The 24004-nt window shown below is 31.0% G+C and overlaps 1 protein-coding gene and 1 long non-coding RNA gene across 3 annotated transcripts; one reads left to right on the top strand and one right to left on the bottom strand.

The window, feature by feature from the left end:
* Nucleotides 1-2350: 2350 nt before the first annotated feature.
* On the bottom strand, nt 2351-12431 carry LOC114182470 (Glycosyl transferase, family 35). Of its 2 annotated transcripts, none has more exons than XM_028069346.2 (15): nt 12034-12431; nt 10050-10285; nt 9865-9966; nt 9327-9503; nt 8925-9200; nt 7894-8165; nt 7652-7769; nt 7142-7573; nt 6575-6727; nt 5811-5939; nt 5398-5634; nt 4561-4637; nt 3605-3791; nt 3153-3353; nt 2351-2704 (listed from the first exon to the last, which is right to left on the bottom strand). In XM_028069346.2, the coding sequence occupies exons 1-15, from the start codon at nt 12275-12277 to the stop codon at nt 2588-2590; spliced, it is 2958 nt and encodes a 985-aa protein (XP_027925147.1). In that variant the 5' UTR covers nt 12278-12431; the 3' UTR covers nt 2351-2587. The 2 variants fall into 2 exon arrangements, with proteins under 2 accessions (XP_027925147.1, XP_027925146.1); XM_028069345.2 differs by having other exon boundaries at nt 10050-10288; nt 12034-12429.
* A 1381-nt stretch (nt 12432-13812) lies between these two features.
* LOC114181094 (uncharacterized) lies at nt 13813-15505 on the top strand. Its single transcript, XR_003603748.2, has 3 exons — nt 13813-13967; nt 14071-14137; nt 15183-15505. It is a non-coding gene; the product is annotated as an uncharacterized LOC114181094 (long non-coding RNA).
* The last annotated feature ends 8499 nt before the right edge of the window (nt 15506-24004 follow it).

The following is a 24004-nucleotide window of genomic DNA, read 5'->3' as shown; positions in this document are numbered from 1 at the left end:
ATTTAATGTTTATGCATTGTTTTCTTGTATGTTATAAACTTTTTCATTTTCAATATATACCAAACTTTCAAATATTGAATTTCTAACCATTTTTAAATAAATATATTTAAAAATAATTATGTTGTCTAACAAGAGATGTAATCAGAGTTTCTGACAAATATTTGATGTTACAAAAATTTACAAACGGATGTTACTATAATAGTAGGTTTTCATCCAAAAGACATATGAAAGAAAAAAAAATAGTTAAAAATGTTAGTAGTTTCTAAATTTGAACAAAAATTGGAATTCTTCTTTATTTCATATTTTGATACAACCTACCTTTATTAATGAATATATGTATTTCTTCCAATCCTACAACGTTAAGTCTCTTTAGGTGTTAAATGACATTGAAGCATGAACATCTCATATAAATGAACATCTCATATAAGCATCTTAAATATCAATCTAAAATATCATTTCATACCCAAAAATAATTTAATGTAATTGAATTAGAATAATCATATCTATTTACTTTTAAAATTTGAAGACTAAACTATATCAAATTTTGAAACAAAAACAAATTTTAATTTCACATTAAAATTTAGTAACTAAATACATATTTAACTAAAATAAAACCTAGCAATTATGATGAGTCTCACTTGTATCATTTTTTTTTAATCTTGTAAACCCAAAAAAACACATATGTGTGATGAAGGAAATTTAGTAACTAAATACATATTTAACTAAAATAAAACCTAGCAATTATCATGAGTCTCACTTGTATCATTTTTTTTTTAATCTTGTAAACCCAAAAAAACACATATGTGTGATGAAGGAGATAACTTATAAATGTATAGACTTAAAAACTTTTATAGATAAGAGATGAAAAGGTTCATATTATCCCAAAAATATCGAGGAACCTCATCATGAATTACATGAATTAAAAGAGTGTGAACTATTTCAATAAGATTTTATTATTGCACTCAATTATTCCATTATTCCATTTTATTGAGGTATATAAAAGAAAAAAATTATACTCGAAAAAAAAATTATAAAATATTTACTAGAGTAGAAAAGCTTTTTATATTGTTAATCAATTATAAATCCTAATAAAATTTTGATCTTTTATATTCTTGTCGATTTCTTCAATCGGACCCAATTAACTAATTCACAAAGTTAAAAATTATGGTTAGTTTACTTTACAATATTAATGGTATATATCCGTTTTTTTTTTCATAATAATAAAAAATGATAAAATTATTATTATTATTGTTATTATAATAATTATAAAATTAAAATAATTTTTGTAATTTTGTTGTAAAAAAATTATTTGTTTTGTAGGTAGTTCTATAATTAAAAAAATGGTTAAATTTTAAAAAACGATCAAATAAAAAAAACAGTTAAATCTAAAGGATCAATCACTTAAAAAGTAAAATTAATAAAATAATCATTGTAATTTTAAAACAAGATACCTAGTGAAATCGAAAAACAAATGTAGACAAAAAAAATCCCTTTAGGTGTAGATATATGTTTTAAATTATTTTTCCAAAACTACTCCAAACATTAATAAAATACTTGAAACAATTAAATTAGTATTTTTCAGCAACTACTAATCAAAGTAAGAGAGATTATTCTAATAAAAGCTAATTTAACAAATATTTTATATTCATTTATTTTGAAAAAGACTAGTAATTAGTAATTTGAGTTGTATACAAATTAAAGAAGAATTATAATTATTTTAAAAAATATATTAAAAATTAACTTTATTAATTAACTACATACAAGAATTACATTTACATTACATGACGCTTAAACTCATTCATTAAATCATATAAAAATTATTGATATATTGAAGACATACAAGTTTGATGACTCTAATATTTGTACCATAAAGTTAAATTTATAGTATATCTTAGAGTCAATGTTTGATATGTCCTTCACACATATCAAAACATAATAAATACAAAATACTTGATAAACTTATATTCTTCGTATATTCGAGTATGATTAAATAGTACTCTCAAGAATATTTTGGGTTGCAGTGTTAGTACAATATTCTTGAATGAAAATGACAATACGGTGCTCGAAAGTTTTTGCTTTTAATTGTCTCCGAAAGCACATTATAAAGTTTGCAAAAATTAGAATATAAATTTTCCCTCTTTTTCAATCCTGGGTTCCTATCATAGTGTTAAACTAAATTCCCTCATCATTATTCATCACATTTTTCTACTGTTACTTCATAAAAATTCCAAATAAAATCATCACAAAAATGTTGAAAGTCATATCATATCTAAGGTCATTTTTAAGTATTTTTAATAGTATAATATTTAGACAAAAATTAAGCTCAAACAATCATAGATAAGGGAGAGAATTTGAAGATAAAGTAAATAGAGATTTATTATAAGACAAAGGTATTGTAAAGCTTTACAACGACTAGTAGTATCCATAACAGATATATATAAAAGAACTGCAAGCTTATTTTGATCAAGAGCGCACCTCAAATGCCTCTGTTTGCAAAATTATATTTCTTTATTTATTCTCTGGTACGAGGAACTAAGCTGATCAGGGATCATCATAACTACGTGGCACCAACTGCGTCTGCACCTTTCTACGGTAATTGGGCTGGTTCAATGTTCCATATCTCTCGAGCATATTCATGAATCGTACGGTCACTGCTAAACTTGTATGACCCTGCTGTGTTCAATATTGACATTCTTGTCCATTTCTGCAACAACATCATTTACAAAAGTTAATATTAAAAATAACATGAGAGCAACAATGGACGACAGAGTCATACAATTGATAAATACATGCATGACTTTATAGAACATGTAAATAAATGAAAATACCAACACCTTCTAACAAACTGTGCTAGTGGTTAAAATTTGTCTGAACTACATATTCCCGAGTAAACTCATTAAATATGAAGTTGAACACAAAAAAAATCGGTTGATTCAAAACAATGTGCTGTGCTAGCACTCTCGTCAAACATGCCCTAGTAATGAACAAGGAATTGGTGCATGCATCCAATAGGCTGGCAGGTGAAACGTTATGGGTTATATATTTTTCATATATGACATTGGTCTTTTATATATATATATATATATATATATATATATATGACAACAAAACGAACATTTAATAGCAAATATGAAGAAAGTCTACAAACTCACGTTTTGGTCTCTGTATGCTTCATCAACCTTCTCTTGGCATTCTATGTAGCTGGGGAAGTCCTTGCCCACAAGGAAATAATCTGCTCGACCAAAACCTTCATTTCCCTCTAAGGACCCAATCAATTCGTCATAGTTGTAAGATCCAAAAACACCACTTCTCACAAATTCTTTGACCTCTTCAAATCGTGGATCAGGAACGAACTGAATTAAGTAAAACATAACGGATTAACATATAATCATCTAAGTTTTTAAGAAACCCAAGACCGACACTTACAACGATCTTGGTTCAAAATGCCTTAACCTTATTATGAATTTCTTTAAACAAATTATTAGCATCTGAGACTAACATACAGTGAAGTACTTGTTCTACGTGGGTATGCTCCAAACAGCATGGTATTTATTAATTATGTTACATAGTAATTAAAATGCACAACAAGGGTTTTAAGACAGACCTTTCCCTCTGCTCTTTCTTTCCTGAGCCCACCAATTTCATGAGCCTCGGCACCAAACAGGAAGAAGTTATCTGCACCAACCTCTTCCCTAATTTCAACATTGGCCCCATCTAAAGTTCCAATCAATATGCAGCCATTCATTGCAAATTTCATGTTGCTGGTTCCACTTGCTTCCATTCCAGCAGTACTACAAGAGAGAAACAGGGAACACAGATTAGTGTATGATTGTTTGACCTGTATCCTATGTCATTGATGCTCATTATGACTGAAAGGATTTCCAAACACAGTATTAATTTGCAAAGTTGCATTGCAAGCAACAACGCATAGATCAATGACACCTTGGTTATGAAGAGGAGTTGAAGAGGTGAGAATCTTTCACATTGTGAGGATGCCATATATGTCAAGATAGACATTATTGATAGAATCAACTGGCAATTGGGAAAAGATTTAGGGATTCCAAAAAAGATTGCAGAAAAGATACAAAATTTTATTATGAGATCATTTCTCCATATCAGCATGACCCTGGAGAAAATGATGTACATCCTAGTTAGGTAGTGAAAACTGTATTTGTATCGCATCCTTATTTCTATTCTTCTGTCTTCTCACTTACACTTTCCAAATTATGGATCTTGCATCAACTAACGATAACAGAGTTTTCTTGATATTTCCTACAAATCTAGATTGCATATGTAATATGCCAGGACTTAACAGAAACATCTTTCACAAATTTTCGAGTACTTTCTTCCAAACATGCTAAATTTTACATGCACAAAATAAGTAGCAGAAGTATTTGAATGAGAAATATGTTGATTTACATACGAATATTAGACAATCTGATGTAATTGACTCAATTTTCCATTCAAGGCTATTCAGGTCAAAATTTGAATTGTTGATATTAGTACAGTTGCAACTACCTGTAGTACATGCAGATCACCATTTATGTGAAATATAACTACCTGATGTGTTGTGACAATTCACTTGCCGGAATAAGCATCTCAGCAACACTGACATTGTAGTCAGGGACAAAAATAACCTGATTGAAAAAATAGAAACACACAAATTAACGATATCTTTAACCATTTTGCAAAAATATGATACTAAAAACACGTAGGAAGTTAACAAAGTATCCTTGAATTCTAGAAGTTTTGTCTAGTAAGAAAGGATATAAACTGACATTGTAACCAGGGACAAATAACCTGATTCAAAAGCCTGATACTGAAAACATGTAGGAAGTTAACAAAGTATCCTAGAATTCTAGAAGTTTTGTCCAGTAAGAAAGGAAATAATAACTAACTAACAAAGTATGAGGCTTTAAAGAAATTTAGTAAATTATTTTCGGATAGCCTAAAATTCAAGACTAGTAAATGTAATATAGATATCTGTACACAGCAGCAGCGGGATGACCATGGACCCTATCCCATTAATAGTCAAGAAAAGTACTTACATGTGCGTGTACTTTGGAAAATCCCAAGAGTATACAGAGTTTGATGATATATTATGTTATCATGTAGTTGTTTTTTCCGTTTTTCTTTGAGGTTAGGCTGGTTTTTTCTTTTATATTTTCACAATAGAATGTTTTACTGTGAGTAATTGCATAATTACATTTCTAATGGGATGTTCATGTCAAATTATACTATTAAATCTTTATATACAAAACGCAGGCTGATTTCAAATTATAAACTTGCTTATTGCTTATAAAAGTTAAATATAGAACCTAAAAAAGATCCTGAGGCCCAAGTACTGTAGGACAAAACATAAAACAAGTGAAAAAGAAATAGTTGTGCTCATGGTACCTTGAGTAGATCTCCTATTTCAGGATCATGATTAACGGTTTGCCCAACATCTGTAATAAACTTCACAATTCTCTTGGCTTGCACATACGTAGCAAATGCTTTCCCCCCAAATATACAAACTCTAGGAACAAAATTTGCTTTCCTTTCAACAGGACTCATTTCTTTCATCTTCTTGTATCGGTAAACAATTCCTAGTATGTTCAGTAGTTGTCGCTTATATTCATGGATTCTCTTAACCTAAACGCAAAGTAATAAGCCAGCATTGAACAGTTTAGCAAAACTATATAGGGAAAAAACTGATGCAATGGGTAGAAATTGAATTCACAAGCAACAAAATTGTCAGCAGAACAAAAATTGATGTTTAAAAGTAACATTATCAGTACTAAATAACCAATTTAAAGGCATCATCTTACCTGGATGTCAAACATTGCATCAGGACTGACAAAATACCCTGTTTTTTCTCTGATAAATTCCGCAACTTTAACTTTGTTACTCCTCTTTGCGTCCCTCCACTGCAGTTGTAGATCCTCATTCTCTACAAACTAGAAATAAATGATACCAGTATGATCAGGTTTGATGATAGGAACTTCGAAACTAGGTTGAGACTAATATGATCAAGTGATGCTTTTGACATACAATGGAAACACAACTTAGTCTACAGCATGCTTAATGCTAATTAACCAATTTCCAAAAATATCCATAAAATTGCAATCAAAATACCATATTGATTCCTTTAAAATCAAGAACCAGAAGCATACCAAACTTACAATTTAGTCTGAATTAAGTTAATCCTGTAATACATAGGAATTCAGATTTAAAAACTCAACAAACTAGATATTCCATCCTGAATCGTGCATTACAAGACATAGTTTATTCCATTGAAAAAAGAAATTGAAGACCAGCAAATGCAAGAAAGTTACATTTTATAGCTTAGAAGCAATCAATCCTTATTTATAGCTGGTTCTTTGGGGATAACTTGTATAACTAATTATAAAAGTTCAAAAATGAAGACCATTTGTTTCCAAGAAGCATTAAGCTGTGTGGTAGTATAACAGGTGCTGCCAAAACTTGAAGTTTCATAAAAAGGAAATGAACATAAAAAAAAAGGAAAATGCAAAGGCATGAAGGAAAAATTCAAGACTAGGATATGATTAATAAAGCAAATAATGGTAACAACCTTGCGTAGGTCGGCCAATTTCTCTGTATTTAGGACCCAATCCTCTGTGCCTATCCACTCGGTTATTATTTTACTCAGAAGCGGATTACAAAACTTGATCCATCTCCTTGGTGTCACACCATTTGTTTTGTTTTGGAATTTGTCAGGCCACAACTACAAAGAATATGGTAGAGGTCAATTATATACACAATTTTTCTAGATCTTGTCATAATCTAAGAAAACAGAAAACAGAAAACAGAAAACGATGAAGTGCTACTAAGGGTCCAATTATTAAATACATATCATTAGAAGTCTGAGAAGTTTATTTCAGCTTTTAATAGCAGTATGCATGGAGCAATCAATTTGAAACAGAACAAATGTGGAAATATCCATAACTTTATATAGTACTATTTTGCCCATTGGACAAGACTAAGTTGTTTCCTCCCATTGGTCATAGATAATAAGAGTTGACTGTTAAGAGCAATTTGGTGATTTCAAATAGGAAAAAGCTAACAATTGCAGATTCGGATTTAGAAGCATAACTCAGCTATGCACTACGTCATACTGACAGACCAAGGAAAACTGTACCTTATAAAACGCATTGAAAACGTCATCTTTTACAATTTCACTATGTATCTCTGCAACCCCATTCACTGCATGACCACCCACAACACACAGATTTGCCATACGAACTTTTGGTGGTTCTGGTATCGGCACAGGCAACTCTTCTTTCTCATCCTCAATGGAACTTTCATCTGTTCCCTTCTTTTTAGCAATGGCTCCTTCCACTTCATCATTATCATCTTTATTTTCTTCATCATCTTTCTTTTCTTCTTCTTCTACTTGTTCAGAACTTTGCAGCTCCTCACTAGGAATATCAGTGGTCTCTTTCGACTTAACCAGTACATCTGCAAATTCTTCAGGCAATTCAACATTTTCTAGTATTCTCATTTCCTTCAATTTATTCTCCAGCAAGTCTGAATCTGCAGTGCCATATTCTGCAATTATGGTCCGAATCAGCTGCAAAGCAGGAACGTCATCAACAACTGATGCTTGTACCCTGAAAAAAAGACGTTTATGCATGTATTTAAGTATTACCTCCTCATCAATCATCTCTATTATCTCAACATGGCGTGGAAGAAGTTTCTGCATAAGATCCAAGCTCCACTTCTCTAATGCCTCAGGAAGAACAGTATGGTTTGTATATGCTACAGTCCTGGATCACAGTGGCAGATAGTAGACATTCAGTCAACCAACTCAGATCATGCATTAACGGATGATAAAAGATCACCAGACATCTCTCTATCCCACAAAAACTTAAAAAAAAAAAGGTCAAATACCTTTGTGTAATATTCCAAGCATCTTTCCAACTCAAACCCTTTACATCTATTAAGATTCTCATCAGCTCTGGGATGCACAAGGTTGGGTGCGTATCATTCATCTGCACTGCAACTTTTTCAGGAAACTCTTCCCAATTCACATTTGCTCCTGATCTTCTCTCAAAACAAGCAATTATGTCTTGAAGAGAAGCAGAACACAATGTATATTGTTGCTTGAGACGAAGGGTCTTGCCCTCTATTGATTCATCCCCAGGGTAGAGTATATAGCATATCTACATTTGAAAACAAAAAAGAAAAAAAAAACATATATAATGTCCTTTTATTAACTTGCATTCAGACTGTAACACAATTGAAATTAACTGGAAAGCCTAAATATTATAAAAAAGTAACTCGTATTTTCAACATTTACACAGGACTTAAAGTCCAAACTCATATAGGTTAATAAAATACAGAAAAAGAGAGAAACTATAACATTGTACTACTGAATATTAGAATGGTCACAAAAAAGGATTCTAAGCTTCTGCAAAAGTAGTACAAATAGAGCAGAAAGTATAGCTACATGAGGTGACATCTGTGACACTTAGGACAACTGTTAGATAACAGAATAAATCTAAACAAAATAATTGATATTCACTTATATTCTCCCATATCGGTCACTATAAAAGACACTCCAAAGAAAAAATATGAAAAACACGCATTACACTCAAATGGATGGAGAGGAGAGGAATGATTTTTATAGTACTTATTCTCTGCAATACTGATTCTAACACCGCTATTTAATTTGTCCCTCTTTTAGAATGTGAATTAAAACTCAACTTCACAAATCTGAGTTATGAGGTGAGAACTGTTCCTTTAGTCTCCAGCCAATGTGAGACTTAAGTTTTAACTGGATCGTGAGGTGAGGGTTGTCCCTCTCTTAAATACTTTTAGCAAACTCTATCTCTAGTCAATAAAGACCTTGGGTTTTTCCAATTATATTTAAATAGATTCATATATCTCTTGCTGCTTATAAAGGGACTTTAAATCTAAACCTTTTCAGCATTTGCTAGAGCCTCAGATGCTTCGGTGTGTCTTCCAGCATTAAAAGCATATAAATCAAATTCTTCTGATGCAGCTTTTGTAGACCAAAGTCTCAAGTTGATTGTAGTCTTAGTTTTATATCCTGGTATGGGAACATCATGTGCAACAGCTTTTATATCTTCTCCTCCAATCCAATGTTTTTTACCATCTGACCCAGATACAACCTTGCCATAGAACTTTACAGGGTATGAAACATCATTTCTAACAATCTCCCAGGGACTGCCCATCTGTCAAACGATGTCACAAACAAAGAAAGAAACATTAACAGAACTGAAAAACATAGTGCAAACATTAATACTTTTAAATTTTATGTACATGGCATTTATCACTAGTCAACAAAAAATAAAACATACCTCAAGCCAATCTTCGGCAACTTCCTCCTGCCCCTCTTTGGTAATTCGTTGTTTAAATAAACCATACTTATATCTCAATCCATAACCCCAAGCTGGATAGTTCAAGGTTGCCAAAGAGTCCAAGAAACATGAAGCAAGTCGCCCCAGACCACCATTTCCAAGTGCAGCATCTGGCTCCTATCAATAGCCAACAAAATGAATTACTCATCTGTAGTAAGTTGCAACCAAATATTAATTTTGATTAAATTACTCCTGTTGCTGTAGCTGGTCAGTAAAATAAAAAGGCTTGTCAGTTTACAATGTCTCGGGGGGAAATGTAGATAAAGGAACTTAATAAGAGTATGACACATATCAATCGACTTTCTCCATTGCATGTTATTGGAACAACATGTGTTTTGGAAAGTGCATCAGTTTCTTTATCTAAAGAGGTTCATATTGACTTAAAGAGGTTTTGGTTAATAAATGAGTAACTTTAAGAGAGCACTAAAACACTAGACTCGAAATTAAGAAAGAAGAGGTACAGTAGGGAATGTCACACCTGGTATGCCACATTTTCTAATTGATACCCAAGCTTGCTCAAAGCCTCAGCATAAGCACCAGTTAACTCTAGATTGCCTATTGCATTTAGTAGTGCTCTACCCTGCAAGATAGAATAACAAATGGAAACAAACATTAGACGCCAGAAATGTTCTAACTTATTCAAATAATTATGGTAGCACCAACCTGCAAAAATTCCATCGAAAGGTAATATGCCTGCTTAACATTCAGCTTCTCGTAGTAATCATAGGTGGCATTCCAGTTTATGATGAGAGCATCGCGAACACTTTGTGCAGTTGCAAAAAAAGCCTGTGGTAGATCAAAATTATGTGGAGAAAACAATGGAGTGAACTCTGCATGGTATTTAATACTCGAGGCAATAGATGAAGCATCTGGCGTCAAGGAGCTGAGAGATGTAGTGGCTTCTAAAAGAAACAATAAATAAACAAACACATAAGACTCTAATCAGGTCATAATGAAGTTGTTGGACAAAAGATAACTACTGGTAACTTATCAAAAAGTCAAGACCAGAGAATAACTTGTCAAGGAGTCCATTCTTATCCTACCCCAAAAGAGAATATAACAAAATATTAATGAGCTTTGGATACAGTTTAGTAACTACGTGTTTGGATGGACAGAAATAAAATAATTAGTTTTTTTCAATTGAAATTTTCTACATTTGGGTTAAAAGAAAATTCTAGAACAGAATTAGCTTTGCCTTGATTTCAAGTTTGAAAATTTTCTTTACTCTTTTGTTTTCTTCCATTATCAAAACAATAGGATAGTGAGGGAACCCTGGTATAAACTCCTGAATAACAACTGAAAGAAGTGATGATAGCCAGCTTAATAAGATTATTCTCAACCAATATTCCTACAAGGAAGTGTGTGTAAAGTGTGAGAACTGTATTGATTTTTTAAGAGTGAGAAGAGTAAATTGTGACCATACAATCAGGACTAAAAGCTACTAAAAGTTCACATGATCACTTTAAAAAGTTTCTTCACTTTTACAATTTTGATCATTTATGTAATATCTAAAATGGTCAAGACTGTTCTTTTTATCCTCAAATAGAAACTTCCCTATTTGATGTGTATTTTAACAACCTATAATTTTTTGAATATTTTAAGATATTCAAATTGTAAATATTTTAACACTTCACCTTTATTTTAAAAAATAAGTAGCACTATCTTAGCACTCGCATTACTATTTTCTTTCACTTTTTTCACAGCATTTTCACAAGGGCTATATTTTTCCAACATATATAGATGAATTTAATTATTAATCATATATGTTAAGATTAAGACTTTCTTAATTCTCTCTCTCTCTCTCTCTCTCTCTCTATATATATATATATATATATATATATATATATGTATATATATATATATATGTATGTATATATATATATATGTATATATATGTATGTATATATATACATATATATATACATACATATATATATATATATACATATATATATATATATATATATACACTAACCTAAATGGATGATTAAGACAATTATTTTAATCAATTTTAATCTTAACTATCCGCTTGAATAAGAAGATTCAAGTTTATAATAATTATTTCTCACCGTAATATTTATATATATATATATATATATATATATATATATATATATATATATATATATATTACTAGAAAAAAATATTAGAAAAAAAAGAAGTGAAAACATGAAAAGCGAGAAAACTTAACTTTATACCTTATACATGAATAGTCATGATTATTTTAATTAATTTCAATCTTAACTATATATTCGAAGTATACTATTTAGATTCCTTCCGTAACATCTATATAATAATTCAGATTCATAATTCTCATTGCAATAACAAACGATATATAGTGAGAGATAGGACATGCTGCACAAAAGGCCTTTCGTTCTGGAGGTTACTTCTTCTATCATCAGTTAACACACCAATTTAATACTAAACTCCAATTACCGCAACCAAATCCACACGCTCATTTAACCTTTCAAGAAGTTTAACAGAGCTAAAATTAGCCTCAAACGGTTTAAATTTTCAAGAAGTTCACATAACTAAAATTAGTCTCAAACTTTGCTAATTTTCAACTCGATTCTAAAACAAAGCAAAGAGAGCTGAAACCAAACCAAAAAATCAGCAGACAAGCAGAGGGGAGTAAAAAACTTCAGACCTTGCTGCTGAGACACGGGATCGTGTATTGTCTGCCTGGCCTCGCTTCCGGATACGCACCTCACAGTGAAAGTGCTCCGCCTCCTCAGGAAGCTGCTCAAGTTGGCGCTCCTTCCGATACACCTGAGCCTCGATTTGGCGGAGGATTTTGCAGAGACAGTTAAGAATCCAGTCAGAGAGTTACGACGGGGAAGCGCCTCGGCACCGGTGGAAGTAGCGGAGAACCGCATTGTGGTGGAAGCCATTGCGAATCGTAAATCGCAGTCTCTCTTCTCCGGAGATCAATAATCGCAGAGAGAGAGAGAGAGAGAGAGAGAGAGAGGTGTTTGTTTCTTTCTTTTCTTGGTCACGAGCTTGGTAGAGTGAGTTTGTGAGTGAGGGTGTTGTGTGACTATAATGGAGATGGAGGTGTTCCTGTATGTACGGCGTGTCCAGATACGATATGACCGATTAGTAATCGAATCACGAGCTTCTCACTCCTTCACACTCTTTCATTCTCTGTCGTTAACCTCACCGAATATCCTCTGCAACTGCTCTGTTGGCGCTCTATCGGATTGCCACGTACTTACTTTCGTTTCCACCGTAACCCTCCCTTCTTTGTCGTCACCCAAATTTCATATTCCAGATTTATTATTATCAAATATTAAATAATCAACCTTAACAAATATTTTATGTATAAAATAAGGGTAAAAAAAGGTTAATTACTCTCAATGGTAATTATGTGATGTTAATTTTAGTTTTAAAATAATTTTACTCTAAATCAGCCACAATTTATTATTATTATTAATTTTATCTTCAATAGAAAATCTTATTTTATATTTAAATGAAAAAATACAAAAATTATGTAATTTCATTATCCTTTTATCCTAGTTTTCTCTGAGAGGGCAAATTAAACAAATAAAGAGAGGCACTGAAATTTATAATAGGTTTACGCTTATTAGTCACGTGTTTCTTTAAATTACTTTTTTCGACAATATAATTTTATCAGTTAAAAATTATCAAATTAAAAATTATTACAATTCTTAACTAATTTTCCTAAATACTCTAACTAAATAAGAAATTCTATTTATTTTTGTCTTTGATTTCATTTATTTTTCTTTTTATATTTTACGATTTGTTTAATTATCAGACTGTTTTCTTTCTTCGATTTTTGTCATTTTCTTTAATAGGTATCCGTCAAGAAATTGATAATGATATATTCATTTTATTTTGTGAATACTTTAATGTTTAATTATTTATTTTTAACCGATACACCGATTAATATAACAAAAATACAAAATTTGCTTAAATATATATTATTTTTTTCTTAATTTTAAACTTAATTTAAAATATTTTAAGGTATGACATAAAATTCATAATGAATATATAACTTGAAAAAAATGAAATTAAAATTTGATTTTAAAATAATTCATTCCAAGATTAAAATTCTTTAATGGTTATCCTTCAAGAAATTGATAATGATATATTCATTTTATTTTGTGAATACTTTAATTATTTATTTTTAACCGGATTAATATAGCAAAAATACTAAATTTGCTTAAATATGCATTATTATTTTTTTCTTAGCTTTAAACTTAATTTAAAGTATTTTAAGGTATGACATAAAATTCATAATGAATATATAACAGAAAACAATGAAATTAAAATTTGATTTTAAAATAATTCATTCTAAGATTAACAAAATTCAAGAGATAAAAAATAATTTTAAAAAAAGTTACTAATGTGGAGACCCAAAAACTTCAGTCCTTAATCTCTCTTCTCTCTCTGTCACCCACACCACTGAACTTCATTTACACAGCAGTGCACCTCTTCTCCCTTTTCTCTTCCTCTGCCTTCTCTCTACCAAAACCTGAATTCACTCTTCATCTATTGCAGAGTCCAGACCTGAGGCTAGTTCAGGATCTCCTCTCTCAGCTATAATTCCCCCTCCTCCATGTAAGTTGTTTCTAACCTTTGCATTTTCCTCTTTAATTCGAAAATTTGTAGAATCCCTTTCTGCTATTGGGAACCCTTCTCATATTAGAACCTGTAATTTCAGCTCACTGAGTGGTACAGCTGAAGCTCTTGGGTGGGAGGATCCTAACTAATTAGAAGGATATATATAGGTAAGGGAAGCTAACCAATCTCCTTAATTTGAATAGGAAATTTGTAGATGAGTTTGAATTACATGTTTGATTGATAAACTGGTGTTTGAATTGCATGAATTGATGATTAATTGATTTTGATTGAGATAAAATGACCCACCGCATGAAGGAACAGGTTCGTGACCTGGTATTTTCGCCTAGGCGAGTGACGCTCGCCTGAGCGAAAACACCAGGAAACGCACCTCTGTTCTTGCGCGAAGTCTCGCCTAGGCGAGCTGGGGTCGCCTAAGCGAGATAACGATCTTGTCTGGGCGAACCAGCCTAGCCTGAGCGAGAGTTCGCTCAGTTTTTCTCTTTTGCCACTGTTAGTATCTCGCCTAGGCGAGATTGGCTCGCCTGAGCGAGATAACCTCTCGCCTAGGCTAGACTTTTTAGCCCGAGCGAGAGCTACTGCAGTAGTGGTACTTCAAATCTGTTTTCTTTGGTAAAAATGTATGTTTTAATGCATCTTTGTGCAATTTAGGCCCTGTATGATTGGAATGCTACCAGTGATGTATTGTATGATTAAATTGGATGAATATAAGTTATGAGAAGATGAGGTTAAAATGGAATTTCAAGGGAAATCTAAGTGGAATTGTAGTGTGTGTAAGGATGTAAGGAATCTATAATGGTTGGTATCCTGAAACTCCAATAATTATTCAAGCTCAGATAGAGTAGAATGGATTATGTCGTGAGGAGTAGCAGGAGGTCCTCGTCGTCGAACTTGATCAAGTCTTAGACGTGGAGGGGACTTACCCTGGGAACGGTCGAGTGAATACTCCATGTGTCCAGACTCTGCAGAGTCTGGGAACCGTTACAGGTGCAAGCCACCAAGAGTTCCAACGTCACTTACACAATCCGGATATCGAGTCTATAAATTATGATTGAATTATATGCTATGAATGATTTCTCTGATTGCGAAGTGTATTGATGTTGTTTCTTTCAGTTAGCTTACCCTTCTTGTTTGTGTTGTCTGCTTTTGCATATTATCCCTTTTGCAATGATCACCTATGTTTGGTGGGAGCAGAGCTGGAACGAGATGGAGATACCCCCTCTTGAGTAGAAGTTGGAGCCTGACAAGGAATGCCCACTGTAGTTTAGATTTCTACTGTATATTTTGAGGGTTTTGGTGTAGTTTAGCATCCTTTCTACCTACTCTTACCTGGTGTATGTATGTGTATATAGATGTAGTAGTGTGGAGGACTGTACTAGATACATATACCTTGTGTGTGTGATCGTTACCCTTACTATGTGTTATGTTTGATCATGATATAATGTTTTGTTTGATAGTATGACAAACTATTAAATGAGATGTTACAACTAACACACAAAGTATACTATAGACCATAAGGAAATTTATATTTAAATAAAAATAATAAAATTTTGTTATTTTATATTTTTGGTTATTTCGATATACAATTTTGCCAAATATTTATCATTTAATAAACTAGTTTAATGATTTTCAGCTATCGTAATTACCAACCTTCAGTTAACTGGTTTTTCAATTTTTAGTTAATTTTCGAACCAGATTTTACTATATCTGAAAAAAAGAGTAACTTTTAACTAGTATTTAGTTGTTTTACCAGTTAAATCTTTTTACTTGCAACATTCATAAACAAACTTTTTAATAGCTTACAGCATTTCTTAAAACATTAACCCATAGTTTCATTAAGTTTTATTTTCTAGGCTTTGTATGGAAATATAACTTGATTATATTTTTTCTTTACTAACCCATAAGACATAATTTTATTATTTATATATAAGAAAGTCTAATATTCATAATCTTTTTTTCTTTCTTTCATTTTTCTTCCTCTAGTCTTTTGTCGTTTTCTAATTTCTCTTCCTCGTTGTTTTTTTCTTTCTTCCACCATCTTTTTAAAATTTTCAAAAATAATTTCTTATTATTTTTACAAAAAGTTAGAATTTGAACAAGAATAATATATTTTTAATCAATTAGAAATTAATTTAGAGTAAATTGTTTTTCTCTAACATCTTTTTATCTTTAATTCCTTATTTCAGGATGTGAATATCTCAGAGTTTAGTTATGGAATAAGAACTATTTTAAATTATAAATAAATTTGATTTTAATTATGAAATTATTAACGAATATTATTAATACTGAAATGGTTGAATATGGATTGATTTTTGTTAAGAAATATATTAAAAGAAATATTATTAGCAGGAATTTTGCGATGAAAAAATATAATCCATATAGGTAAAACAAGATTTGAAAACGTAAATAAAATTTATGTAAATATTGAAATTGAGATGATTTATGATCTAGTTTTGATATTATTAAATATTGTATAATGAAAAATTATATTTTTGTATTGCTTTAACTTTGTTTTTAGCATCATATTTGAATGTTGTAATTTTATATTAGATGATAACTAAATAATTATTTGATCTTTCTTTCTTTATAAATAAATATTGAATGTTGCATTTGAATGTTTCTTTCTTTTTCTTTCATAAATGTTGATATTTTTTAAAATATGATATATAATGGTTGGAGTTTGAAAGTGTCAACCTAAATGCTAAATTTTGATAATGACATGATTTATAAAAATAAAAAAAGGAATAATTTTATTATATTAAAATTCAGCTACAACTTTTAGATTACTATTTTATTGTTTTTTAATTTTACTGGTGTTAGTATTCTTGTCCTATACACTTAATATGATTTAAAAGCATGTTCACAGTTAGACCCTTGAAGTCATTTCATTGTGGAACTTTTAGGGTTTCAAAGGCACTATGATAATGCATAGATATTTTTCTTCACACAACAAGAAAGGTAGACACTATTATTTATTATTATTATTATTTTCTGAAAATTTTGGAGGCACTTGGATCGTCCATTTCTAAATAATGTCACCCATCACGTGCATGGGGCCTCTCTGTGAAACAAAGTTTATGGAACTTCAATTTGGTACGTCCATTTGTAAGGATATAAGCCGTCTATTTATATATTATTCATATGATTAAACTCTCTTTCATTTTAATGTTAAGGAAATTAATGCCATAAGTTTTTATAAATAAATATACATTTTAATTTTAAATTCTATTTTTAATTTAAGTTAATGACGTAAAAATAACGTAGAAGAGTTGTTTTGGGGCTGATTTTTTACGTTATTTGAAGTTAAATTGTTTCCAAAAAAGTGCACTTCTATGGTTTTGTATTTTAATTTTAAGAGTCATTTGATCTTTTATATAAACTTTTATTATTATTTAATTAATTTTTCTCTATAATTAAATAGATAGAAAATTTCTACTCCAATAAAATATTTTAAACTCTTGTGCTAAATAGTTAGATTTTGAAATTATTAATAGTTATTAGTAGTTGCATCAATGATTAAACATTTCTCTATCATAAACAAAAATATGCTTATGAATATATTTTTTCCACTTTCAACATAGAAACATTTGATTCAATCATCTTGTTAACTTTATTAAGTTTTCCAAATATCAAACAAATTATTAATGATAAGTTAACTAAAGAATCCTCTTTAACTACCTTAACTATTTTGATAAAAAGGACTTTGTATGAAAAAGCTTTTGAGAGTATGTGATTGTGTTATGGTTAAGAATTAACCATATGTTTATATTTATTTTACAAACAAATAATATTCATGTAAGAACCACAAAACAATCTCCAAAATGTAATTAAAATATATATATATATATATATATATATATATATATATATATATATATATATATTTATCATATACTCCTATACGAAATTTGTTGAAGACTTATAATGAATCTCAAACTTCTGTACTAAGATCTTGATCCCTCGAGCAAAGCAAATCAATGGTATATATAGGTGAAAAAATTCAAATGATTAAATTGTCAAGCACATAAAAAAAATTGATGAAGATATCCACGAAGAACTATATAAAAAATAAAAATAAAAAACTGCAGTGACAATTCTAAACTTTCTATTTTTTAAATTTTTTTTTGGTTCGTTGTTTTGGTCTCGTTGTAATTTCGGTGGCAACAGATAACAACTCCGTAGGGAATCACTAAAAAATTAGACCTAATTAATTAAATATGCAAAGTTATATATAGTGTTTCTAAACCTTTTGTTTCCCTTCTTTTTGGGTATATATATTATTGTCTTTTTTTATGGAATAATTACATGTGTATATATTCTTGTCTATTTTTATGTATGAAATAATTGTTGGATATGAACCCTAGGGCAGAAGACATGTTGATGTCTATATGAGACAATTTTTACTATTTTGTAGGTGGATATTTGGGATGCATGACATTCTTCCTTCACACACATTTTGTACATAATATGAGTGAGGTCCTTGGTCATGTGAAACTTAGAATTAGAAGATATATAAACTCATGGCCCCTTTAAGCCCAATCCATCTAGTCCATAAGCCCATGGTCCACTTTAAGCCCATTTTCCCTACCAGTTAAAAAATAACAGAGCAAGAGAATAAAAACAAAAAAAAAAGAACAAAGTTCAAAAGGAAAAGGAAAAAGCCAATAAGGAAAAACATTTCATCCATGCATTGACATTCATGCACCTTCATTTCTTTCATACCTTCCATATTAATACATGCACTCCAAATTTCAACTTGGTATTTACGTGGTATTTATCTGCATAAAAATCAAATTATTAGTATGGCATGTAAGGAACATGATACACCAGTATAGTTTTTAATGATAATGATAAAATATTTATTACAAATAATAACTAATAATTATTTTAAAATTTTTGAAATTGTAGTAAAATTTTAAAATATTATCACAAATATTATAATGATAAGATTACCAACAGTAATTACTATTATATAAATACGACACTAGTAACATTAATTTGTCAAGTATGGTGACCGTATATTATTATGTATATTATTATCATTATTGTACCAAATTATAAGTGATAATTATCATAGTTTAATTTTAGTGACAATATATTTTTATTAATGTTATACTAAATTAATAGTGACAATTACTTTTGTTATAAAAGTATAATTTAATTTTAGTGAGAAATATAATTATGATAAGACTATTGTTGACAATTTATTTACTGTCACAAAACAATAATAGTGACATATTTATATATTTTAGTGACAAATACTTATATCACTAAAATTGATTTTTCTTGTACATAATTGTTGTTCTATCATTGTATATGATTGTTGTCCTATCATTGTCTTATCATTGTATGTATATGTCTCCGTATTTAATGTAAGGGTTGTGTGATTTAATTATAAATCAATAAGAAAGTATTGTGTTCTTCATTTAATGACGAGCATGACGATCTACACGATTTCGACGACCTCGACAACTCATATGGGTCCGACGACCAAGACGAGTCCAACGACACGGACGGGCCTGACAACCTAGATGGGCTCGACGACCCAAACAGACTTGACGACACGATCAGGCCTGTCAGACTTGTTTGGCTCGTCGGGCCTATCCGTGTCGTCGAGTCCGTCCCGGTCATTGGGCCCGTTTAGGTCGTCGGGCTCATCCAAATCATGGGACTCATCCCAATTGTCGAGCATGTCCGGGTCATCAAGCATGTCCGGCTCGTTGGGCCCAACCGGCTCCTTAGGCTTGTCCGAGTCGTCATGTCTGTCCGCATTGTCGGGTCTAACGACGGACTTGTATGGTCGTCGTCGACCCTGTCTGGCTCGTCGAGCCCGTCTGTGTTGTTGGGTTCGTTTGGGTTGTTGGGCCCAACCGGCTTGTCGGACCCTAAGCCTAGGATGAAAAGTTTAATAATATATTTTAAAAAATAATATTTTTTTATGTTTAAGAATGAAGTCTATGGATTGGTCTTGATTCACAAGGCTTTTGACTGTGTAGATTTCTTTGATGGAAACTTTTTTCTCAATATGAACTTTTTTAGTCCTAACCTACATGAATCATGACCAAATTGACCCCTCCAAGCATAAGCACCGATCAACTATAGATTGTCTATTGCATTTAGCAGTGTTCTACCCAAGATAGAATAACAAATGGAAACACACATTAGACTCAAGAAATGTCCCAAGTTATTCAAATAATTATGGTAGCACCAACCTACAAAGATTCCATCAAAAGGTAACTTGTCAAAGAGCCCATTGTTATCCTACCCCAAAAGAAAATTAATGAGCTTTGGATACTGTTTAGTAACTACGTGTTTGGATGGAGAAAAAGAAAATAATTAATTTTTTTTAATTTAAATTTTTTACATTTGGGTTAAATGAAAACTCTGGAAACAGAATTAAATTTGCCTTGATTTCAAATTTGAAAATTTTCTTTACTCTTTTGTTTTCTTCTATTATCAAAACAATATGATAGTGAGGGAACCTGGTATAAACTCCTGAAAGTCTTAATATGTTAACACTTCACCTTTATTTTAAAAAATAAGTGGCACTATCTTAGCACTCGTATTACTATTTTCTTCCACTTTTTTCATAGCATTTTCGCAAGGGCTATATTTTTCCAACATATATGGATGAGTTTAATTATTAATCATATATATTAAGATTAAGAATTTCTTAATTATATATATATATATATATATATATATATATATATATATATATATATATATATATATATATATACTAACCTAAATGTATGATTAAGACAATAATTTTAATCAATTTTAATCTTAACTACCTGCTTGAATAAGAAGATTCAAGAAGTTTATAATAATTATTTATCATTGTAAGAGGTTTATTTATATATAGAAAAAGTGAAAACATGAAAAGCGGTGAAACTTAACTTTATACATTACAATTAGACATGAATAGTCAAGATTATTTTAATTAATTTCAATCATAACTATATACTTGAAGTATACTATTGAGATTCCCTCTGTTTACCATCTTAAACATCTATCTGATAATTCAGATTGGTAAAGAAGCACACAACCAGAGGAGAGGGAGTAAAAAACTTCATACCTTGTTACTCGGACACGTGTACCGTCAGTTGTCTGCCTGGCCTCGGAGAATGAGACACTTTATAGATAAAGAGCCTAAGACTTGAAAAAATTAAATAAATAAATGTTTATTTAATTAATGCAAGGATGAGAACTTTTAACTTAATTAATGTGGAGAAAAAAGATAAGAAGTAATGATAGCTCAAATGATTGAAAGTATTGAGTGGTGTTGAGAGAACATGAGTTTGAATCTATTGTATGCCAATTGTTGTTAATTTAATTGTTTATTATTTTTAATAATATATTTGTCCATGATAAGTGATAATATAATCCCAAATGTATAGGAAACATCATGAAACATATCATGAAACATGATTTTCTTAAATTGGTTGTGCACTCTTGTGGTTGTGTTTCTTAGGGAGTTATGGACAGTAAATAGAGAGTTAAGGGGCTGAGAGCAAATTTGGAGACAAGGGCTAGAGAAATTTTGGTGCAAAAAGGACTTTAGCATTTTTCAATTAGTTTTAATTGTCTTATTTTGGATTAAATAGAATGCATGTGAACCATGGATTCTGCCAAAATTTAGTAAACTGCTTGTGTTTTTAGAATTTTCCAGAAACCGCTTGGTTGCGTTGAAGACCCGCCAGGCGACTCATGCTTCTAGAACCCATTTTCTAGGTTTTTCTATAAACCGCCTAGCGGTTGTGTGTTATCCGCCAGACGACGCGAACAAGAGTGCCTAGTTTGCTAGTTTTTTGAGTTTCCTGAGATGATTGGGAAGCCTGAATTGAATCTATATGTGTGTTCGTGTGAATTTTTATGTGTTTGAATGTATACGAGTGAATTCCTAGAAGAAATTGGTATGAATCATTGCATAACTAGGGTTTAGGGTTTATGTTGGGTTGGGGATGAAGAACTATGATATCTGGGTATGATTGGTGTCTGTTTCATGAAAATGATCTTAATTTTAATAAACCCGAACTCTATAAGTTGATTGAACACTAAAGGAGTGGCAAAATGCATGCCTAAATTGATAATTGGGAAATTAGGGTTCGTACTGGTGCAGAAAAATCTGGGATTTTTTCTACAATTTGCATGCACTACCTAACGGTACAGGAACTGCCGCTAGGATTCTACACAGTTTTGGATGGAAGCCTTGAGGAGATAACTTGCTGGGGGCCTATTTACGAGTTGTAGCTTGTAATGGGGAGTAAACACGTGACCATTCTAGGTTGGAGCCTGATGGCATTGGAATTCCGGTGTGAGCGTGCTAGTTGTGGTTAGTACGGATGGTTCACTTGATTGCTCTTCATGATTGTAGTCGGTGAAGCTGGTAGTCTCGTGATGAATACAGATTGTGGTCTGTATTAAGGAGCTTCATTCGGTGTTATAGATTGTAGTCTGTAACTGGATAATTCCTGTGTGTGGACTACAAGTGGTAGCCTGTAGTTGGAGGGGCGAGTTGTCACTCATGGCAACAAGTATCAACTTAAGGATATCATAAAATGGTGTAGAATAAGGAGGTGAACAATAAAAGAAGTGAATGCTTGGGTATGAGGGTTGTAGGCCTTTAAAAGAGGTTGAGTTAATTTTAAATGCTTTGGATGATGGTTTTAGGGTAGAGATTTGTTGGAGCATTCCTTGAGTTGTGGCTTGAAATGACATCCCTTGAGTTGTGGCTCAGGATGGAGGGTAAACACGTGGCAATCTCGGGTTATGGCCTAGTGATATTGGTAACCAGTGTCGGTGTGTGAGTTGTGACTTGTACATATGATCTCCACTTGATTGAACAACCACAAATTGTCACTTAGATTCATAATTATATTTTGGCTTAATTATCATTTTGGTCCCCTAATTTGTTGGTGTGGTTCATTTTGGTCCCCTTATTATTTTTTGGTTCAATTTGGTCATTTAATTCTTTAAAAAGGTTCAATTTGGTCATTGCCGTTAAGTTGACGTTAACACCATTTTCGTACATACCACGTGTCATTTTGTGGAATTTTCAATTTTTTAATTTTTTTTTTAATTTTTTTTTATTATTTAAAAAAAATTAAACTGACACGTGTCACGTCGTGGTTGTGCCACATGTCAACTTGATAAAAAGTTTAATTTTAATTATTTTAGTTTTAAAAAAAAGTGCCACGTGGCAAGTCATGATTGTGCCACGTGGCAAGTCATGATTGTGTCACATGTCAAGTTATCATTGGTTGTTTCCAATTTAGTCCCTCTATTTACAATTTTGATTTAATTCAGTCCCCTAATTTTTTAAAATGATTCAATTTTGTTCTCTCTAATTTGAGACCAAATTAGTAATTAATTTTAATTAAAACTTATATATACATGTTAAAATAATTTTTATTATATTTATAGATCAAATTACTCCATCTAACTATTCAAATTATTATTTTTTACATGTGTACAAAATTTTAAGTGTAAAAAATTACAAGTGAAAAAATGAAAAAATAAAATAACATGAATATTTAGGGAGTGATTTGATGTATAAATGATAAAAAATTATTTTAACATGAATGTATAAATTGTAATTAAGCTTAATTATTAATTTGGTCTCAAATTGGAGATGACAAAATTGAATCATTTTAAAAAATTAGGGGACTAAATTGAATCAAAAATTTAAATAGAGGGACTAAATTGGACAGGACCAATGATAGCTTAACACGTGACACAATCATGACACATGACAATATATTTTTTTAAATAAAAAATCTCAAATTGACACGTGTCACAACCATGACACATGGTATTGTAGTTTTTTTAAAATAAAAATAAAAACAATTTAAAAAAAAGTAAAAAGTAAAAAATTCCACAAAATGACACGTGACATGTTAACGTCAACTTAACGGCAGGACCAAATTGAACCTTTTTGAAGAATTAGAGGATCAAATTGAACAAAAAATAATAAGGGAACCAAAATGAACCAAATCGATAAATTAGAGGAT

This window comes from Vigna unguiculata, chromosome 4, assembly GCF_037176805.1.
Source record: "Vigna unguiculata cultivar grain cowpea cultivar isolate G323 ecotype 2 chromosome 4, ASM3717680v1, whole genome shotgun sequence".
In the NCBI taxonomy this organism is placed as follows: Eukaryota; Viridiplantae; Streptophyta; class Magnoliopsida; order Fabales; family Fabaceae; genus Vigna; species Vigna unguiculata.
This window is presented reverse-complemented; position numbering and strand designations above follow the sequence as displayed.